This window comes from Heliangelus exortis, chromosome 1, assembly GCF_036169615.1.
Source record: "Heliangelus exortis chromosome 1, bHelExo1.hap1, whole genome shotgun sequence".
NCBI classification, from domain to species: Eukaryota; Metazoa; Chordata; class Aves; order Apodiformes; family Trochilidae; genus Heliangelus; species Heliangelus exortis.
Window position 1 is genome coordinate 10,577,351 of NC_092422.1, and position 21,334 is coordinate 10,598,684.

The following is a 21,334-nucleotide window of genomic DNA, read 5'->3' on the forward strand; positions in this document are numbered from 1 at the left end:
ATCTGGTATTACAATTCATTGGTGAAATAGATTTGTTAAGAGAACAAATGTTAGCAAAATCTTTTTGAGTAGCCATGTGCTTCATAATTATCAGTGAGAGTTCAACAGCTTCATGTAAAGCCCACGCCAGTGACAAAAGACACTTGTATGATGAGATTCACTTTCCATGATTTTCTCCAAACCAGGAATGTCTGGGGCATTCTGCTGGTGACAAGATTACCTCTCAATAGTGTGTTGCAGTGAGAAAAAGCAGAAAATAGATTCAGAGTTACAGATAGGGTTAGGGTTAACATTTGTCTTTACACAGTCTCTTCCAGTTTTTCTGTAGAGCTGTTAATCTCACCTTGGAGCATGCGTCCCAGAACCAGGGTAGGCAAGGGGAACATTACTGAAGTTGGAGAACATTATATCTCCTGGATTATTACTTGACTTTCGTTATACCCTCTTGTTACCAGGTAGTTTTGGCAGAGAGTAGAGTAGAGTAGAGTAGAGTAGAGTAGAGTAGAGTAAAATATAGAATAGAATAGAATAGAATAGAATAGAATAGAATAGAATAGAATAGAATAGAATAGAATAGAATAGAATAGAACAGAACAGAATAGCATGGCATGTTGCAGTAGAAAGGAACCTACAGTGATCATCTAGTCCTTCTGCCTGGCCAGTTCAGGGCTGACCAAACCAAAGATGTTGTTAAGGTCATTGTCCAAATGCCTCTTAAACACTGACAGGTATCAGGAATTGACCACATCTCTAGAAAGCCTGTTCCAGGGTTTGACCACCCTTCTGGTAAAGAAGAGCTTCCTCATGTCCAGTCTAACCCTCCCTGAAGCAGGTTTGAACCATTCCTACAGTCCTATCACTGGATACCAGGGAGATCTCCACCTCCCCTCCTCAGGAAGCTGCAGAGAGCAGTGACCCCTCAACCTCCTCCAAAGAAGAGAAGCCCCAGGTCCTCAGCTGCTCCTCACAGCACATTCCTCCCAACCCTTTCACCCACTTTGTTGTCCCCCTCTGGTCCAGGACCTGAAAATCTTTCTTTAATTGTGGGCCCCAGAACTGCCCACAGTGTTCAAGGTGAGGCCACACCAATGCTGAATACTGCAGACTAATCCTCTCCTGATCCTTTGGTTATCCTGTGTGTGATCCCTCCAGGATGCAGTTTGCCCTCTTGGCTGATCCACACTGATCCTGCTGTGACCAGCATTCCCAAATCCCTTCCTGCAGGGCTCCTTTCCAGCCAATCCTCTCCAAGCTTCCACTTGTGCTTGACATTTCTCTGTCCTAGGTGCAGAATCCACCGTTTGGATTAAATTTTATTGGTTAAATCTTATTCCATTAATCACAGCCAAATGCTCCAATCTTCCTAGATAATTACCTTTGCTTTTATACAAATATTAATGTTTTAACTTGTCTTGTTTGACATTTGGTCACACTGTGGTATCCTTGCCACCTTTTTTTTTTTTTTCTGCAGAAATGTGCTTCTAGCTTTCCAATTTTCCTTTAATTTTAGTCTAGAATCTTATGTAAAAGAAGTAGTTTCTTTTTTCTTTCTTTCTTTTTTTTCCTCTTTCTGGCAATCATAATTTGTAAAGCATGGTCTTTAAGTCAACAATTAAAAGTTTTGCATCTCGTAAGGCAAGCTCTAGTCAAGAGATTATGTGGCTGAGGAAAAGCAAATAAAACAAAAAATGCCAACAATTTGGTATGCTGGGTTTTTTTTTAATATAGTGAAAGAGCTATTTCAGGGCATATCAGGGAGTTAGGAAGACAACTATGGCTAGTGGCAGAGGAATTGTCCTTCTGAAAAGTTTTGAAAATGTTGATATGCAATTTTTAAATTATTTTTCTATGTTTATCTTTTTTAAGTTTCCCCACTCAATTCTATTTGGGTGTGACAGATGGAAATTATATTTCTGAATAACTAATTACCACTGAGAAAAGATGAGCCAGGGAGGAAATTAAAATATACGTGCTGGGAATACGGCTGAAAAGTTCACTTCAGATGAATACAGAAAATGATGCAGATGAATACATGGAAAGTGGATGGAAACTACATTTAAAACTATTTCTAGTACACAATTTAAATCATCCTAATTATTTAAATTCCACTATATAAAATGCATCTTACCAGAGTGTTTCAATTAAAAGAAATGATATTTCAAACATGTCAGCTATCAAAATGTTTCAGTGTGATTTCTTCACATTAATGACAGTAAGTAAATAATGAAGAAAAGTGCAATTACAGAAGAGCAATGAAGATAATATTTTGAGGGCTCTGAGTGCAGCAAGAGGTCCCACAGCTTCCTCCTTTCTTCCCTAAGGGCTCAGCTGCCTGTCCCCAAGCCCAGCTCTGACATGGTGCAGCCATAACGTGGGTACAAGGCAGAGCCAGGAGCTGCTGTGTTTGGGGTCTGTGTCCTCAGCTCAGGAGCAGCATTTCAGCTCAGGGCCATGCCCCTGGGCTCTGTCTGACCAGTGGTGGAGCTGTGCCTGGGCTCAGCATCGCACCTCACTGCTCTTAATTTTGCTGACTTCCCTTCCAGAGTCACCTCAGATCTGCTCCTCACCATGGCCTGGGCTGCCCATCCCTCGGCATTTCATAATTCATAACCTGTAACATTATTTCTGCTTCTATTGAAACCATCTACCTCAGCACAGTGGGTAGGACCAAGTGAAATATATTATTCCTTAGAATTGATATAAAAAATGCATTTCACTTGGCTGATATAAGTAAACAGGACAAGCAAAACAAGACAGAAGATAAAAATGTAGTGTACTAAATAGACTAGCAACTCCCTAAAATGCTCCATGCAATTTCAGAACAAAAAATACAAAGTGAATTGTTTCTGGTAGAAAAAATCTCTGGTATTTGCAGCGATCTATAAACCCCAAGTTTGGAAGCACAAATTATCATTGTAAACTGCTGAAGTTTGTCGTTCTTAGAAGTGCTTTGTTGTTGAATAAGACAGACTGAAGTCCATAAAAATTTAAAGAGAAGTGTCATCTAAACATAGATTGTTTGCACAATATCTCAAAAATTATTTGAAGTCATTTTACAAAAGCATAGCCAGTCATTTAGAAATGAAAGGGTAATGTCTACATTCAGCCTCACTATTGACTGCATTTCCTCACCAGCCCCTTCACATTCAGCTATTATGCAAGACAGCTCCATGTCAATAGCCTTGCTGCCACATCTGCAACGTTCCTGCTCCTGTCAGTGCCACACAGTCTGAGCTGTGTATTTAGGCAATTTGTGGTAATGTTCCAAACCTGCCCACAGGACTCACCCTTTCTCATTTATAAATGCTTCAGAATTCTTAGAAGACACTTTTACCCAGCAGCTGGGTAACATAACAGGCAGGGAGATAGGTTTACAGAATAGGATTGATTCCAGGTTAGTTAACTAACACCATTTTTTATGTTTCCCCCCACCTTTGTGCCCACCTTGCTCCCATCCTCCCAGCTTCAGAGATCAGCGATCTTTAGTTTTATTTCTTCTCTTTGCAACATAGAAAAACATGTATTACCTGAAGTAGCCCACAAATGAAGAGTGGGATGATACAGCAAGATGAAAAGAAAAACCCATTGACAGCAGGTGAGAATGAAGATGTAAGGTGAACCAAGCACAACAGCTTCCTACCATCCTCAGTAAGCACAGGAGAGAATCAGATGAGAGGATGTCAAAAGAATTCCAGCTAATGATTGCAGAAAGGGACAGCAAGTGCTACCACTCAAAGATGTTGAGGCATTTAAGAAGGTAATGCAGGACATTGTGTCTGTTAGGTTGAGAGGGGTGAGTCTCCTCCTCTATCCTGCTTTCCTGAGACTCCACTGGGAGCACTGTGTCCAGCTCAAGCTTCTCCATTGTAAGAAAGACATGAACCTGCTTGAGCAGGTCCAGCAGAGGGATCATCATGAAGATGATCAGAGGGCTGGAGAGCTGAAAGAGCTGGGGTTGTTCAGCCTGGAGAAGAGAAGGCTCCAGGGAGGCCTTAGAGCTAGAGGAAAGATGAGAAGGGACTGTGTGACCTGGCCCAGCTGATCCTGCTTTGGCAGAGGGGTTTGACTCCATCACCTCCAGAGGTCTCTTCCGAACCCCTAACATTCTGTGATTCTATGGTTCTATGACTCTTGATCATAGAGTGTAGTGATAGGATGAGGGGTAACAGTCTCAAACTGTAAGATGTTAGATTTAGATTGGATATTAGGAAGAAATTCTTCCATGTGAGGTTGGTGAGACACTGGCACAGGCCACCCAGAGAAGCTGTGGCTGCCCCCTCCCTGGAAGTGTTCAGTGCCAGGCTGGATGGGGCCATGAACACCCTGGTCTGGTGGGAAGTGTCCCTGCCCATGCAGGGGGATGGAACTAGAGGATCTGCAAGGTCCCTTCCAACCCAAACCATTCTGTGATTGTATGATTCATCCTTTTCATTATCTAGTAATAACTGGTTTATTACAATTAATTAATAAAGGGGGAAATACAGTTTTATTACTAAAGGGGAAAAAAACCCAAAACAAAATAAAACAAAAACACCACCTAATGATTTCTTAAATTATGTTAAAGCAAAACTTCTTTACCCGGAGCAGCATTTCCTGAGGTGAACAGATTTCTCCAAGGGGAGGGGTGGCTGCTGGAGAGCGGCGGGGCCCTGCAAAAGACCCGAATGACACCGTGGTGTCCGGGCCGCTCCCCGTGTGCCACAGCCGCTCCCTGCCCCGGGACACCCCGTCCCTTGGCGGACAGCAGCCACAGCCCCGCCGGGCCCTGCCACAGCCCCCAGCCGGACCCGGGCGCGGGGTTCGCCCTTCGGCCCAGCCCGGGCTTTCCCGCCTCGACCTGCCGCCCTCGCCGTTGCTGCGGCGACGGGAGAAGCCGTCCGGAGTGTCCGCAACGGCCGCTGGGAGCAGCGGGGCCGGGAGGGCGGCGGGCGGGAGCCGGGGCGGGATGGGAGAGCGGGAGGGATCGGTTTGCGGGGCACGGCAGTCGGCACCGGGAGAGCGGCGGCAGCGCAGGGAGCGGCGGGAGGCGCGCGTCAGGTAACGGCTGGGGAGGGGGCGGCCGCGGCATCGCCTGTCCCGCCGCGGGGACCCCACCCGGGGGGACGTGGGTGCCCCCGGCTCCTCAGGTGCCTTGCACAGCAAAGGCTGTCCCGGTGTCACCTCAGGTGCTTTGGTCTCCTGTGGTGCCAGGGCTGATTCTCCTATGGTAGTGTCACCTGAGGTGCTGGTACCCTCTGTGGTCTGCACATCCATAGGCATTGGTACCCACGTCCTTGAGAGCCCCACTGCTCAGCCCCACGAGGAAGTGGGGCTGTTTCGTGCCACCCTGTCACCTGTTCTGGGGTTGGTTGCTGTTCTTGCACACAGCCACCTCCTTGTGTCCTGCGGGACCCACAGAACCAGACTGATCCTGGCAGCCGTCTGCTGAGTGTCTGAGTGCAGGATCTGCTAAAGAAGGGAGTGAATAGGCAATGGAAGTCCAAAATTGTGTTTTAGAACAATTACAGCCTGGGTATAGGTTAATGAGTGTGTGTGAAGGTGTGAGAAATGGTTGCTGAGTACAGCCATGTATCTATGACAAACTAAGGCTTATGTGTTTTAAAGTGTCTTGGCAAATTATTGACATAATGTGTCCAAAACAAGTTCCCTCATGGAAAGCCAGTGCTATTCTCAGGGTAATCTTGTTGCTGCACCAAGGCAAGAGCTGCTGAGATTACTCCAGAAGTATTCATCTTGCCCACTAGAGCTGTGTTCTGCCCCTCTTGCTTGTGATGGGAGAATTACAGAAACCAAAGGCATAGAACTACCCAGTGTGCAGTAACTGGCTATAAAAATGCACACATCTAAAAATCTGAATTATTTATTTTTTGTTGTTTTGACAGGTCAAAAAGGTGATCAGAAACATGGATCAGGATTTGGAAGTATTTCAGGAACAAGTTGTCACTAAGTAAGTAGTGACTTATTGTCTGGAGGTTGAATATATAATGGAACTGGATTATGTGGACTTTTTTTAAATGTGAAAAACAAAACATTAAGTGTGTTAGAACCAAATGTGATTCTCAATTTTTCCCTCTACCCTCTCTGTGCACTGAGGGGTTACTGCTAAAGGGAACACATCTAACTGCTACAGCTAATAATCTGTTGACTGTTCCTATTAGTGACATTTTTTTAAAATTCACACCTGAACAAAAGGGAGAAAAATGAAAACTATGTGGAGTTTTACTAACATGGTAAGAATTGTTATTTAAACTGTTTTTCAAAAAATACTTCAGGTTGTAGGCTACAGCAGTATAAACTTACATATCACAGCACTTAAAACATTCAGAAATCTTAAAACCAAGGCTATTAATTTCTTAAGCCCTAGTCTGTCTTTGTACAGGTTATAACTACAATTATTCTTCCCAAATATTAAGTGCACTTTTCATCACAACACAATCATCTTTTCTTGACATAATCCAAGTTCTATTCCTTTAGTGTTAGTCTAAAAAAATATTCGTACAGCACAGAACTGAAATGTGAAGTGTAAAGGTGAGTGAGATTTGATGTTGGACCTCATCTCGTCCAGCCTGCTCAAGGAACACAGCAATAAAAAAGGTACTTCCCCACAGAGTGAACTAAATAGAACATTTATCATAATATAAAAATAAACTTATTACTTATTTCTCATGTAAAACAATTTCTTCTATCATTATTACTAAGAAGCAGTTCAAGGTAATATGATATCTATTAAGAGTAAAAGTATTGCTTAAAACAATGGAAACATGCATAATCTATCACACCTTATGCTGGCCCAAGAAAGTTTTACTAGGATTTGAAAGTGTGCTCTGTTGTATTAAAGAATAATACATGCTATTTTGATAGATATGATAGGAAAAAAATGCTTCAGTGGAAATATTCTACTCTATTCTATTCTGTTATATTGTGTATTGTCATATGATATGACATGTCATGACAGGACATGATATATTACTATGAACTTTTTGTGGCTTTGAGAAGCATTGGTTTTGTTTAGGATATTATTGGTAAATATGGTCATATAAAACTTGAATTTAAAAAAAAAAAAAACAACAAAATGTTGCTACTTTTTGGATACAATTTTAACAAATCAGAAGCCGATCTCAGGGGCTCCGGTCCTGCCTGGCTTTTGTTACAATTTATGCATGTGAAATTTCAGGCCACTGTGGATAAACCTAGAGAGTGATTTGTCCTACCATAACCCATGTATTCTAGGTAGGTATTTATTTCCATTAATTATGCAAAGAATTTGGAAGAGAAGCTTAGAATACACATCCAACGATAGCCAACATTCATTTCAGTGTCTGCTGATAGAAATCCAGAGATGATAAAGGTAGCTGTGGAATCTGATAAGATGGCTGAATAATGGTGGTGGAAGTAATGGGAATTACATCCCAGCTGTAAGAACTCATAAATTACAAATAATCCATCCACATGTGCTTATGATTCTGTATGGCATAAATTAGGTAATAAATTAATTATAGTTGATACAATGGAACTTCAGGATGGAAGATTCTAATGGACTATTGTATCACAACTGGCTTATATATTTCCTATTTTTAAATCAACATTTAAGAAGAGAAAAGGAATTATCATTGGCACTTGAAGCTGGGTTTAGCATCAAAAATTAATGAATGTACTGTGTAAGATGGAAATCTTTGTTAACATCATTCTGCATAGGTTTTTCTTATGTTTGCATAAAGGTGGTTTTACAGACTTACCTTTTTGTCAGCAAATATGGTTGATAAGGGAAAAAGGCATGAAGTGGAGACTGACAGTATGAACCAAGTACTACTTAAAATGTCACTTTCTGTATTACAACCTTACTCTAAGATGTATGGACAATAATTCTTTCTATGTCTATTAAAAAATCAGAAAAATACAGATCTGTGCAGAACTCCAAAGCAAAAGACATGTAAATAGAGCTAGAAAAGTCTAACTAGCACAACAATCATTTGTGATATGGGCCTGCAGATGCTAGAGCTTATGATCTGGATTTTGTTTGGTCTAAATTTGGAAGCATAAAGTTAATTAGTTATTAATGACAGCAGAGTATCAATAATCTCTATTTTCACTAACATGGGAATAGAATAAATGAAGACCAGGAGCTTTGCCTACATAGTCTTAAAAATTAAATACCTATGAGTGTTTTGAGCTATTTCAAAGTAAGTGCAAAAACAACAAAAAATAGCTGCCACTTGCTTATGCACAGGTCATAACGTCCATGTATGGACGAATCCATTTGATGTATGCATTCAGCAAAGCAGGAACTCCTAATACATATGGGTTTAAAACCCCATACTTCATTTTATGGAAAATCTTCTTTGTGTGTTATTTATGTGATGGCATATTAAACAAATTTTACCAGTATTTCCTGCAGGCCACATCAAGTAAATTCTCATTATTGTGATACGACATGATGGCCATATTATAAAGGGAATAATTAACACTGTTTTAAAATCATTGTAAGGACTAAAATAATAGTTACAGTAGGTAGTAGTAACTTTATGCTAGTAGGTGGGGATACATATTTATATAGATTTTTTTGCAATGCTACAGCCATGATGCAAAGCAGTGCTGGTAGTAAAACAGCAACAGCAATTTACAGCCTCAGATACAGCTTCCCTTTTTCAGCTGCAGGTGTACCCACTGGATCTAGGTAAGGAATCAGAGAAGATAGACTGAGAGGCTGTTTCAGGTTCATAGAATCTTAGAATAGTTTTGGATGGAAGGGACCTTAAAGATCATCAAGATCCAACTCCCTTCCCATGGCAGGGACACTTCCCACAAGATCAGGTTGCACAAAGCCCCATCCAACCTGGTGTGAACCCTCCCAGGGAGGGGGCAGCCACAACCTCCCTAGGCAATCCATTCCAGTACCTTACTGCCCTCATGATGTAGAATTTTTTCCTAATATCTAACCTAAATGTACCTTCTTTCAGTTTAAAATCACTACCCCTTGTCCTGTCACTACCTGCTCTGGTGAAAACCCCACTCCAGCTTTCCTGTAGCCCCTTCATGTACTGGAAGGCCACAATAAGGTCTCCCTGGAGCCTTCTCTTCCCCAGGTTGAATAGCCCCAACTCTCTCAGCCTGTCTTCAGAGTAGAGGTGCTCCAGCCCTCTGATCATCTGTGTGGCCCTTCCATGGACCCTCTCCAACAGGTCAACATCTTTCCTGTGCTGGGAGCTCCAAAGGTGGACTCGGTATTCCAGGTGTGGCCTCACCAGAGCAGAGCATAGGGGCAGAATCACCTCCCTCACCCTGCTGGCCATACTGCTTCTGATGAAGCCCAGAATCCTGTTGGACTTCTGGGCTGTGAGCACACACTGGTGGCTCATGTTGAGCTTCTCATCCACTACCACCCACAAGTCCTTTTCCTCAGGGCTGCTCTCCATCGTTCTCCCCGCAGCCTGTACTTGTGCCTGGAGCTGAACAAAACAGAAGGGTTGTTTCCTTCAGCACCTCCCATGTATGTGTCGGAGGTTCTGGGTTCAAGAAACATGCAAGAACTTTTGAGAGAAATTTTTATAGCAAATTCTGCAGAACTTGTCTTGTGGAGGCTGATCTGAAAATAATAGATTAAACTTGAGAGAAAGATAACTGTGGTGGATCTGAAAAAATAACCTGATGATCCAGGCTAGAGGTTGCATTTGCTCTTCCATAATAACATTTAGATGATGCATGTGACACACAGTAAAGAAAGTACCTGTTTCTGAAGGCTGAAATTGGTTATCTGAGTCATTGCTGGTGGAGGCAAAACATTCACCAAAGCGTTGCCTCCTGATGATACATGAGGCTGGAAGGGCCTGTGTCCTTACAGCAGTATCACAGGAAAGGTTGTTCAGCAGTACCACTTCATGTTCTGTTTTTAAAATTGCGTTTTATATTCCACACAGAGGGAGTCAAAGTTTGCTGCATCATTGATGCTATTCTGAGATAGGTTCCAGGAACTTAAAGAGGGGGGATTTTTGTTTAGTGGTATGTACATCACAGTGTGCTACTTGCTTGCACATCAGTTATCGTCATTCTGTGACTCATATTAAATTTTAAAATAGCATTGCTAGCAGCTTTAACATTAAAAAGGCTTTAAGATTTATGACTCTATTTTAAAAGCCTTTCCAAACAATATTGATAATGTTAAAAGTTCAAGGATTCATTGAAATAAAAATGTTTCAAATAATTTTAATTTTTAAAAAAATTATTGTGTTTTAATTATGATACAGTGAATCTAGCAGATTTTTCCTGTAATTTTCAGAAGACAGATATGCACCTCTTAATCTCCAAAAAAATATATCAAATAAGAAAAAACTCATGTTAAGCAATTCTTTTCATTGTATTGCAGTCAGAAGTTGAGCATGCAGGTTAGGAAAGGCAGTGTGTGGGACCAGGACTTGACCCAGGGCATAGTCTGCAGACAGGTAACTTCAGTATATTTCATGGGCAGTGGGAGGGCAGACATTTGGAGAGCTGGATGGACAGCTGGGATATGAAAGATTTCCAGAAAAGAAAGGAAGAATTTTCATGCTAATATTCACACAAGGTGAAAAAGTAGAGTTTCTAATTTCTTGGCATGTTCTTGGTTACCATGTCCCCCCAGAACATGTGCCAGATTGGCATATTTGTGACACAAAATGGCATTCTGTGCTGTCACTGTGTGCTAATTTTGGGTATTGAAATCTTCTCCAGTATTGCTGAGGATGGAGTCCTTACAGGCACACTGCTTACCTCATGTAGGTTACTGCTACAGTGGTCAGAAGCTGCTCTATCTATTGTCACTGTGTGACACTGTGTGTCTGTGGCAGTTATTCCATAAAATAACAGCCATGCTTAATTTCAGGAAACAGCTGTGCTGATCCTAACAAACCATCATGCCACAGAGGTATTAGAAGGACTGCAAACTTATTAAGGATTATAAGGCACTAGAAATGAAGTAAAGAAGTTTATCAATAGCTAACTCATATGCAAGCATGATATACAGATAATAGATGCCATTGAAAAATAGTGTGAAAATTACATGATTACAGAAAGCGAAATGGAAGAGATGTTACTCTCCACAAATTTTAAATTCAACATATTCTGGTGCCTAAGAGCAGTCAGTGAGGGATTTTCCTTCATTCCAGTGAGACACATGCCCCTTTAGATGCCCCACAGATAAAAATATATACATTCCAACATTTTATGAGCTATGAACATACAAAAAATGCTTAGAATTTGTAGTGCTTTTTTTAAAATTAAATTGATAAAAATAACATTATTTCAGTAAATTACATGAATTAAGCATTGCAGTGGTAAGTCTCCTAAAGGCTTTTACCAAAAAAAGTGTCTAATTCTGCTCTTGTATCTCAGTTTAAGTAAACTGAGATCAAGTTGAAGTCTTTAAAGATTCACAAAGGACAATATATTCCCCTTTATTTTATGTGGAGGAATTAGTCTAGAGTGTGCATTGTCTCCTTTTCCCCAGACCCTAGAGTTCTAGGTTAAGTGGATTAGAGGCAGTAAGTCAGGAAAATAAAATATTCAGGAACATTCCAATAAACAATTTTATTTATGATATAATTTTTTTTCTATCTGGATTGTTTCACTGAAAGTTGAAAAGATGCATGAGTTCTAGAAAGTTTCTGTCTTAAATAAATCACTGCAAAACTGCAATGCCAACCATAAGCTTACAGATTCAGAGGAGATATCAATTCATAAAACAGTCAAGGTTAACTGGGCAACAAACTCTCCAAAGCACTTCAAGAAAAAAACCTCTTACATACACCAGAAAGACTCCATTATTTTGATGGGAAATAGTAATTTCTACAAATAGAAAATTTTAGAATGTAGAAAGAATTATGGAATTTCTTGCATAATAAGTATCCACAGCCAAAATTTCTATAAAATATTTAGTTTCAATTTTTATTTTAATTTTTTTTCTTATATTCAAATGCAGAGTTGGAATGCATATGCAATAAAGAGATCTTCATATTAAAATTCAGATACTTTGTATATACCTGAGGATATATACCAACTGATTTAAATATAGGTTGACACTGTCCAAAAAAAGTTCCATTTTTTTTAAATACTTCTCCTGTGTAAGGGATTGTATATGAGGGCAACTAAGAGGGCAACTTGGACTGATTTTAGTTCCTGATTACCCTTCTAAAATACTATATATTAACCATATATCATTATTTGTTACTTAGGACACATCATATTCCTAAACCAAGAGTGTAAGATGTTGTCTTTTGCTGACAGTGAAGTCATAGTGTAAGGGATGTATTCCAAATTTAATCTCAGAAATCTGAGAAAAAATCTGATGCTTATGTTGCTGATATTGTACAAAAGCCTATAAAATCCAGCACCTGGTCCCCCAAAGACAAGTTCTTTTAGAAAATGCACTCACTTCTGTGTTTCCTAGTAGACTAAAATCTTACTGTTATTATAGAAGTTACCTTGTTAATTAAGTTTGGGGTTTTTGTTTTTTTTTTTACAATGAGAATGGGAAAGCAGAGGGTAAAAGTTGATCTGATAATGAAGAATTGTGTCTGACTTTCAGGCCAGCTATTTACTAACTTCCTCCAACAAACTTGCTTCCATCATTATGTACCCACAGTGGGAAGTCCTGTGCCCATAAGCAACTTAATATTCATCTTCTCCTACTTTTTTCCATTGATATTTGGGCTTGGATAATGTCAAATTATGCTCATTTGATAGTTCATCCCTGAAAGAACAAGAGCACACCAAACATCATTTAAGCTGGGCAAAAAGATAGGTGAAGTGAGATTCCACCTACATTTGAATATATCATTAACTTCCTGTTTCTTTCTTTCGACTGTTGAAAAGTGTTTTTTTCCACCAGAAATAAATTAAAAAGTCAACAATATAAATAAAAACTTGTTTTCTCCCTTATTCTTTATTTTTAAAATTAATGTCTTTTTTTTTCATTATTAGAGCTTCACCACATGAAACTGAACTTCAGGAGTTAGTGCATCAAATTGACATCATGGTAAACAGCAAGAAAGTGGAATGGGAAAGGAAGATGAAAGCTTTAGAAGCAAAGATGGATATCCAGGATAAAGAATTAGCAGGTGCCCAAAGCAAACTGGATCAAAAAGGTCAAGAGGTATTTGAGAATGTCACATTCTGTAAAGAAAGTATTTATTCAGGGAGTTAGCTAATAGTATGCTCTAAATGCTCTATGAGGAGACCATTTTGTTCTGTCATGTAAAAATATCAAACACCCCTTAAAGGTCACTAATTATCCGTTGTGTTTTGTTTCAAAGTGTGCTTCTGTTCTGAAAAGTGATTGTAAAAATGTCAGTGAAAGTGTCACATTTCTTCTATTTCCCTGAAGTCTAAATTAAATGTTCTCGGCTTAGCTGTAAAAAAGATAATTTCATGTTTTTTTCTAAATGACAACAATTTCATCAGAAATTTTAAATGGAAATATACAAAAAGTTTCACAAAATTATGTCTTTGTAATTCCTGTTTATACGTGATTTTTATCATTTTATGTGATATACTGTCTTTGTATGTAATAGTAAAGATCTAAATTATATTACCACTTAGATTTGCTTATCAAAATGAAAACCTTGGCTTACCTGTTCACAGTTTCATGTGCTGAATATTCATTGAGAAGCATCAGTAAACCCTGCAGGTTTCCTGCACAGCTTTCTGTTCTAGTTCCAGGCATCTGAAGTTAGGAATTTACACATGGGTATCCTTGTCTGAGCTAGGTGTGTAAACCGCCATTGGGAGTTTTGAGAATGAAATAACTCTTCCTAATGACCAACTATGGATTTGGCCTTAGTCACTGCAGTTACAGAAGCCAAGAAAATAATTCAGCTATCCAGTCTTCAAAGCCTCCATTTATTTGCCTGTAGAGAGATATTATCTGAAATATTTTATTATATTCCACCTAGCTTCCATCTGGCCCTCCAGAAGAACATAGGTGTCATGTATGCTCTTTGCCAGAACTCTAAGATCCTTGTGGAACTCACATAATTCAAGATATCTCAAATGGCAGTGTATTAGGGAGCTGAAATAAGTCTGCAGAATCTCCCAATAATTTTACATAAGTAGCTGAAAGTAATTTAAATTATTATACAAGCCATTCCATCAAAATTTTCACAGTGGGGCACAGCAGTTCATTCATATTTTGGGGTCAGAAATGCTTCCATTAAATGGTCTTTCATGACACTGTCATACCATATTGTCATTAAATCATAAGATAACTATAACATTCTTGTCTTGATGTTGATACAGTCTGGGTTTGTGGTACCCAGTCTTATTGTTAAGCTTCTGAATGAATATATATTTTTAATATCTATCTTTTAAGCAACAATCTTCTTTCAAAGTTCCAAATTACTATTCCACAAACGACACCTTTTGAAACACTTCAGAAAAGGTAAATTTGAATGCTTGTTCTAACTGTAGGTAGGAATGCTTCGACAGAAACTGGAAGACTTACAAAAAAGTAAATATGAAATGGCTCAGAATTATGAAACTCAGCTTCAAGCACTGAAATCTCAAGTAAGAAAAACGTACATTTCATTTTTTCATGATTGCAGTATAAAGAACTTATATATGCTTAATGCTATAGATGTAGCTTCATGAATTTGGGAAAGCTGGATTGTGTCATACAAATGATAAATACAGCTTACAGCCAGGCTCCTTTATAATTTCTGTACTGACATGTCCCAACCCTTTGGGTGGATTTTGATGTGACTGTGACAGCTGTTATGAAGACAGATATTCTGTCTGGCTTTGGACTAATAACCTAAAACGTTGGTCAATGAAGAAAATAGATAATTAGATGCATGTTAATAAGACTCTGATGCACAGTATTAATTTTAAGACTGAATCTATTCTTGTCATGTCTTTGCTATATTGTTTTCTGGTTTCAGTCTGCTGGGTTTACAGAAATCATTGAAGTGGTCTGATAGCTTTCCATGACAGAGCATAGAATCAAAACTAGAGTAACCTGGATTATTGAAACTGCAAATGTGTCTTGCCTTTATTTATTTCAGTGAGTGTTAGCAGCCCAGAAATCAAATCATATCCTAGGCTGCACAAAAAGAAAGATAGCTACCAGGTTCAGGGAGGTGATTCTCCCCCTCTAGTACATTCTCACGAGGCCCTACCTGAAGTACTGCATCCATCTCTGGGCACCCCAGGACAAGAAAGACAGGAACCTGTTGGAGCAAGTCCAAAGAAGGGTCACAAAAATGATTAGAGGGATAGAAACATCTGTAGACAGGCTGGGAGAGTTGGGCTTGTTCTTGTTCAGCCTGGAGAAGGCATCAGGGAGACCTTATTAGCAGCCTTTCAATATTTAAAGGAGATTTACAAGAAAGGTGAGGAGAGACTTTTTACCAAGGCCTACAGTGACAGGGGAAGGGGCAATGATGTTAAAGTAAATGAGAGCAGATTAAGAGTTTACATATGGATCCTTCTAAGTGTTCAAGGCCAGGTTGGCTGGGACTTTGAGCAACCTGGTCTAGGGAAGGTGTCTCTGCCCATGGCAGTAGGGCTGGAACAAGGTGGTCCTTAAAGGTTTCTTCCAACCTAAAGCATTCTATGGTTTTATTTGGCTGTGTTTGCTCTGTGCCTGTATTTTTTTTTCTTCATTATTTTCCACTTCATAATGAAGCTCAGTTCTTAGCAAACTTCACTCTATACTGTCTCTGGGATTTCAACAAGTTAACATGTACAAGTCTAGATTGGTTTTCCTGCTATTCTACAGTTTCCTTACTAGATTCTCCTACCAGATATGTAATTTTCTATTTCATTTCCAATTACTTCCTTGGAAGTAATTAAAAATTTCCAGTCATCACACACTGCAGAATCATCTTGCATAAATTTGGTATCCTTATTTTCATTTAGAGATGCTAACACTTACCACCTAAATAGATGTATAAATAATATCCCCCAAAACATCTCACATCTCTCTTTTCCCATAATTTTTCATATTTCCTGTGATATTTTTAACTTCTCAGTTATTTTTATCACATACTAAAACTGACTGGTCTTATGCTACATGTTTCAAAGAACTTTACTGAAATTGAATTTTCTGAAACTGAAATTTTGGTCATTTTACAAATGTTTTTGATTCTGAAGCTGTTAATTACCCTACGAGTCTTTCCCATGGTGTGGTGCTCTACCACTCTCCTCCTCAGGATGGCAGTGGAGTGAAAATGAAAGTCTCATGGGTCGAGAGAAGGACAGGGAGACACCATTCACCAGCTACCACAGGCAATTAATCGGGAAAATTAATTCATTGCCAATCAGATCAGAGTAGGGTAATGATAAATAGAACTGAATCTTAAAATACCTTCCTCTTACCCCTCCTTTCTTCCCAGGCTTAAGTTTACTATTTGTTCTACCTCTTCCCTCTGAGCAGCACAGAGGGATGTGGAATGAGGGTTGCAGTCAGTTCATCAGATGCCTCCTTTTTAGTTACCATGCAGACCCCACCTAACCTTTCTTTGCCTTTCCTGATTGCTTCTTCTTTTATCTTTATCCAAGAAATTTTTACTTTTAGGTCTTTAGAATATACATCACTCTCCCAATCTATGCCTCTAAATGCTTCATTCTCTTTTACCAAATTTTCCATCACTGACTCCACATTTTATTCTCTGATTCTGGTTCCTCCCACTTCTCTAAACCATATTTCTTCATGCAAGATCCATCCAGTACACACTGTCTGAAGAAGGACACTGTTAAGTTCCTAAGTTAGGAGGAACTAAGTTAGTTATAAGTTTGCCTGTCAGAACATTTCCAAGCACCTGTGCTAGACAGTAGCCCAATCACTCATCTCCTCCAGCTCTTACTATGTCAATTTTTCAAGTTTCTTTCTGAAATTACAGTGCTGCAGTATCTACAATAGAATGAATGTATTGTTCCTTGTCTTCTTCTGCATAAACTTGTATCTAAAAGACAGAGCTTCCCCAACAAGATTAATCTTTGTCTTACTTTTTTTCTCTTCCTTACATTGCTTCTTCTTCTCACTTGAAAGTTTTACCTCCTTCTACACTGTGTAATCTTAACAGCTACAATTTAGTTTTGCAGAAATGGTGCAAGTGTTACTATTGATCAGTAATTCTTTTTCTGCAGAAGGATTCTGAAAATCCTTCACAATTTTTGTTCCTTCTTAATCTTGGTAGGAATAGAAAGGATGACTTTTTCTAGTTTTAAGAATTCTTATCTCTTTAGAACAAATTTCTCTCTGATGCACTGCTTCTTGATCCTAGGTGCTTTTACTCTTGCTATTAATAAAAGCAGCTGTTTAATGAGAAAAATTCCTACTGAATTGATTGTGTTCCTGTCAATTGCAGTAAATGCAGTAAAACCTGGTTTTCTCTTGCTTTAGGGAAAGAATTCCTGATATGTAAGGTGAGCCACTTAGGCCACACTGCTGCACACATTCAAATGTACAGCATCTTTTCATAATAAATAGCAAGAACTAGAGAGGCTCATCATCATTACTTTTTTCCTTTATATATATATTAATATTTAGTCATTCTAATTTTGAAAATGACAGAAAACTCTTGGCTAAAGGTCAAGAATCCATTCTTCCTTTAAGTTCTTTAGTAACCAATTGCCTCACGTGGACTTTTAAAAGCTGGATGGCTACATCTGAGCTACCTCAGGCTCCCTTTAGAATCAGTGAAGGGAAATGGGTATCTCTAGAACACAGTCATGGCATTGTATGTTAAGAATGTAGGAGAGTTGAAATGACTGAGCATTTGGAGGAAACTTTTTCTAATGCAGAATAGCTCAGGTCTGGATATCTAACTTTCAGAAATCTAAATTTAGAGGAATCCTACCCCAGAACTCACTAAAATACCTCTTTTTTCTTTTTTGTACAGCATGCAAATAGAACACCTTGGACCTCATTTTTAAAGCAAATATCTAGCATTAAATGGAAAGATTCTTGCCTTTTATTCTAGTTTCTGTCCGTGTTACAATCCAGACTATAATCCACCTGAGATGTCCTGCTCTCATGAAATAAATCTAAAATTCAAAATCAAGTTTCACCTTTTAGCTATTCTGTCCCTTTTTAGACTAATTTGCTGAAGTGTTAAATCCTGTATTTCCTAGTCTTTCTAGCATGAGTAGTCCAATACCTGTCTTCATCTGGCTTTGCTCTTCCCAGGCAGGCTGTGTTACAATATGTTGCAGAGCAAAAATCCTGTGTTTAGAAAAGGATTTCTTTCTTCCAAAGATAATGAGTTCCATGTTGTTTGAGCCTAGATAATCTGACCCATTATATTTTACTGTACTGTGTACTCTGGCAAGGTCAATTTCTAATATAGGCAGCTCTTCTGCAAGACTTATGATTTCATTTTGAAGGTGACATCTCACTGCTGCAAGTCTGTGTGACAGGACTTCTAGTCAGAAATTCCAAGTTGGTCAAATCTGTCTCTGGACCTCCCCATGTCATAAGGCTTTTTAGTCTAGCACAATCTGTCTTTTGGTCATCTTTTCACTTCTTTTTGCTGTTCCATGTTATGAGTTCCCAATATCATCTCAAATGTCTGTAGGAAGCTTCCAGATTAATTTTTTAACTCCAGTTTTTGTTCTGTATCTTTTCTGGACTTTTTTTTGGTCAACATTATTATCTACAAAGAACTCAGTTGCTCATTCCAGATAAGTGCAGTAGGATTTCATTCCATTTCCAATTACTTACCCAGAAGTAATTTCTTTTACAGACAGTGCTTCACTTGAGCAGTTAGCAAAAATATGAGATTTTATGGACTTTGGTTAAGCAAGGAACTTCATGCTAGAGTCAGAATTTTATAGGTAAAGCCACAATTATTACAGAGAATATGAACCATCCTATATACCTGAGCTTGAAGGAATAAAAACATGAAGCATGATCAGCATACAGAGTTGGAAACTTCCTTTTTAGCCAGCATTCTTTGCAAAGTTCTTCCACTCTTCTTCCCTCAAGACCATCATTCATTATTTTAGTGTTTCCTTTGTTAACATTTGTTAACATCCTTAGTTTTCCTTTTTTTCCTTTTTTTTTTTTTTTTTTTTTTTTTTTAAAAAAAAAACATACGTATCTCTAATAAGCAGTGCCATTTCTCCTTATCAAACCTGTTAAAAGCCACTGGCCCCTTTGCTCGTGTAGTACAGGAAGCTGTTGATCAAACTGCCCATTCTTCTGAATGGACTGGTACTTTCTGAAGAGGCTGGCACTTTACTGGTATCTTCTCTGCCTTGGACTCTCTGACTCCTAAGCCACACTTGCATGGTAACATCAAGAGATATTGACCTGGAGTACTGTGTTGTGTTCTGGAGACCCCAACACAAGAACATGGAGCTGTTGGAGCAAGTCCAGAGGAAGGCCCTGGGGATGCTCAGAGGGCTGGAGCACTTCTATTAAGAGAATTAGGGTTGCTCAGCCTGGGAATGAGATGGCTCCAGGGAGACCTTAGAGCAGCCTTCCAGTCCCTGAAGGGGACCTACAGGAAAACTGGAGAGGGAGTGTTTACATGGGCATGCAGTGACAGGACAAGAGGGGAAGAGTTTAAACTGGGAGATGGTAGATTTAGGTTAAATAATAGGAAGAAATTCTTCACTGAGAGGATGATGAGACACTTGGTACAGATTGCCCAGAGAAGCTGTGAGTGCCCACTCCCTGGAAGTGTTCAAGGTCAGGCTGGATGGGGCTTTGAGCAACCTGGTCTAGTGGAAGGTGTTCCTGCCCATGGAATAAGATGATCTTAAAGGTCGTTTCCAACCTGAAAATTCTATGATTCTGTGATTCTAAAATGGCTCCAGAAGAATGCAGCCATCACACAACATTTAAACAATGTTCATGATAAAAAAGAAACACGCAAGTTTAAGATAATAATAATTATAAATAATAAAATAATAATCATTCGTTATGGTTATGAAGAACCCTTTTAAAAATGTCAACACAAGATGGCAGTAAACAAGTAGAGAACAGTTCATATAAACATTGTTGAGGAAACTACACAATGGGTAGCCCACTATAAAGAACTTCAGCAGAATTAAGTAGCTGTCAAATGAGCAGACTTCCACAGTTAGTTAACACTTGTATGGCAGCATAGACCACTTCTTCTCTAGGAAATTAACCTTATTAATTGATTCGCTGTTACGCTGATTAAAGATTTAGAATGCTGAAGCTGCAGTTGGCTATTCTAGTTTAAAGAAAACTTAGGCCATGTGGTAATCTTTGATTGATTCTGCATGTTCAACTCTGCTTTCATTTTTAGTTTTCAGATTTGACACATAGTTATCAAAAGCTGCAGTCACATCAGTTAAAACAACAAAAGGTTGAAAGCAGAGAAAAATGTGAGGAAAGCCTAGAGACACCTTCTACACTGAGCAGTTTATACAAGCAACTGGAGGTAAGAATACTTTGGTTATTATATTCTAATTTTAATGCTTCTACAGCTAATTTGTGGTTTACAGTTGTAAACAATAAATTCCTTATAACTGTACAAAAAATATAATTTTCTTGCTCTGGCAAGAAAAGGTGCATAGTTTAATATTCTTTGCTCCAAGTTTTATTAGTGATTTTACTATTTTTATGAATGAATATAGACAATTTTCTCCATAACTATAACTCTAACAAATTCACTTTTTCCCTGATTAATGCATATGTGCTGGATAACATAATCTGTTGAGGCATACAACATTTTACATATGCAAGAAACTGTTACATAGTTCCCACCATTGATTCAAGTTTTATAGACAATTTTGACTCTATAGGCCTATACAGAAAAGGACTTAGGATTGGAAAACTTTGCTATACACATCTTGTCAGCACCCTGTGCCTGAGGCAATCCACAACCTTGAGCTCAGCACCTATTTCCTTAGATAACACCCGAGGAAGGATTAGGCAGTTAAAAATACTTTTCTCAAAATCCAGCATACTGAGTGGGGATTAGATCCCATGTGATGCTGAGGATAGGATTCAGTAATTTCACTACCTTTCTGGACATGGAATAGATTTTGGATAATTTATTCTTGGATACAGGATGATACTGATTTCTGATCATAATTCCCAGCCTTGACTTCTCAGATTTGGAAGTTACCTTGTAATCTGTGGAACAGTCAAACATTTATTGGGCCAAGAGGAAAGTTGGCCAGCACAGCAAATTGGCACATGGAGTGTGTGCCTCCAAGGGGTGGCTTCTCCCAAAATACTCCTCTGTCTACATTCACTGGTGGAGAAACTGATACCCAGTTTAATTTCTTATAAACGAGCAATGTAATTTCTAGCTGTACCACTTTTTGCTCCCTGTTTTTATTTATCTAGTAGATTTGCTGGTATCCTGTGCAAAGTGAAACAACT

General features: G+C 38.9%; 1 protein-coding gene across 3 annotated transcripts in view; it reads left to right on the forward strand.

Moving 5' to 3' along the window:
- The first annotated feature begins 5,903 nt into the window (after nt 1–5,903).
- DEUP1 (deuterosome assembly protein 1) overlaps nt 5,904–21,334 on the forward strand; it is a 45,293-nt gene continuing 29,862 nt past the window's right edge. For 2 of the 3 annotated variants that reach the window (XM_071733692.1, XM_071733682.1), the window contains exons 1-4: nt 5,904–5,947; nt 12,952–13,123; nt 14,437–14,532; nt 20,250–20,384. In XM_071733692.1, the coding sequence (XP_071589793.1) occupies nt 5,904–5,947; nt 12,952–13,123; nt 14,437–14,532; nt 20,250–20,384 (447 nt within the window). Of the gene's footprint in view, nt 5,948–12,951; nt 13,124–14,436; nt 14,533–20,249; nt 20,385–21,334 lie in introns of those variants that run through there. The other variant, XM_071733699.1, reaches the window with a different exon arrangement.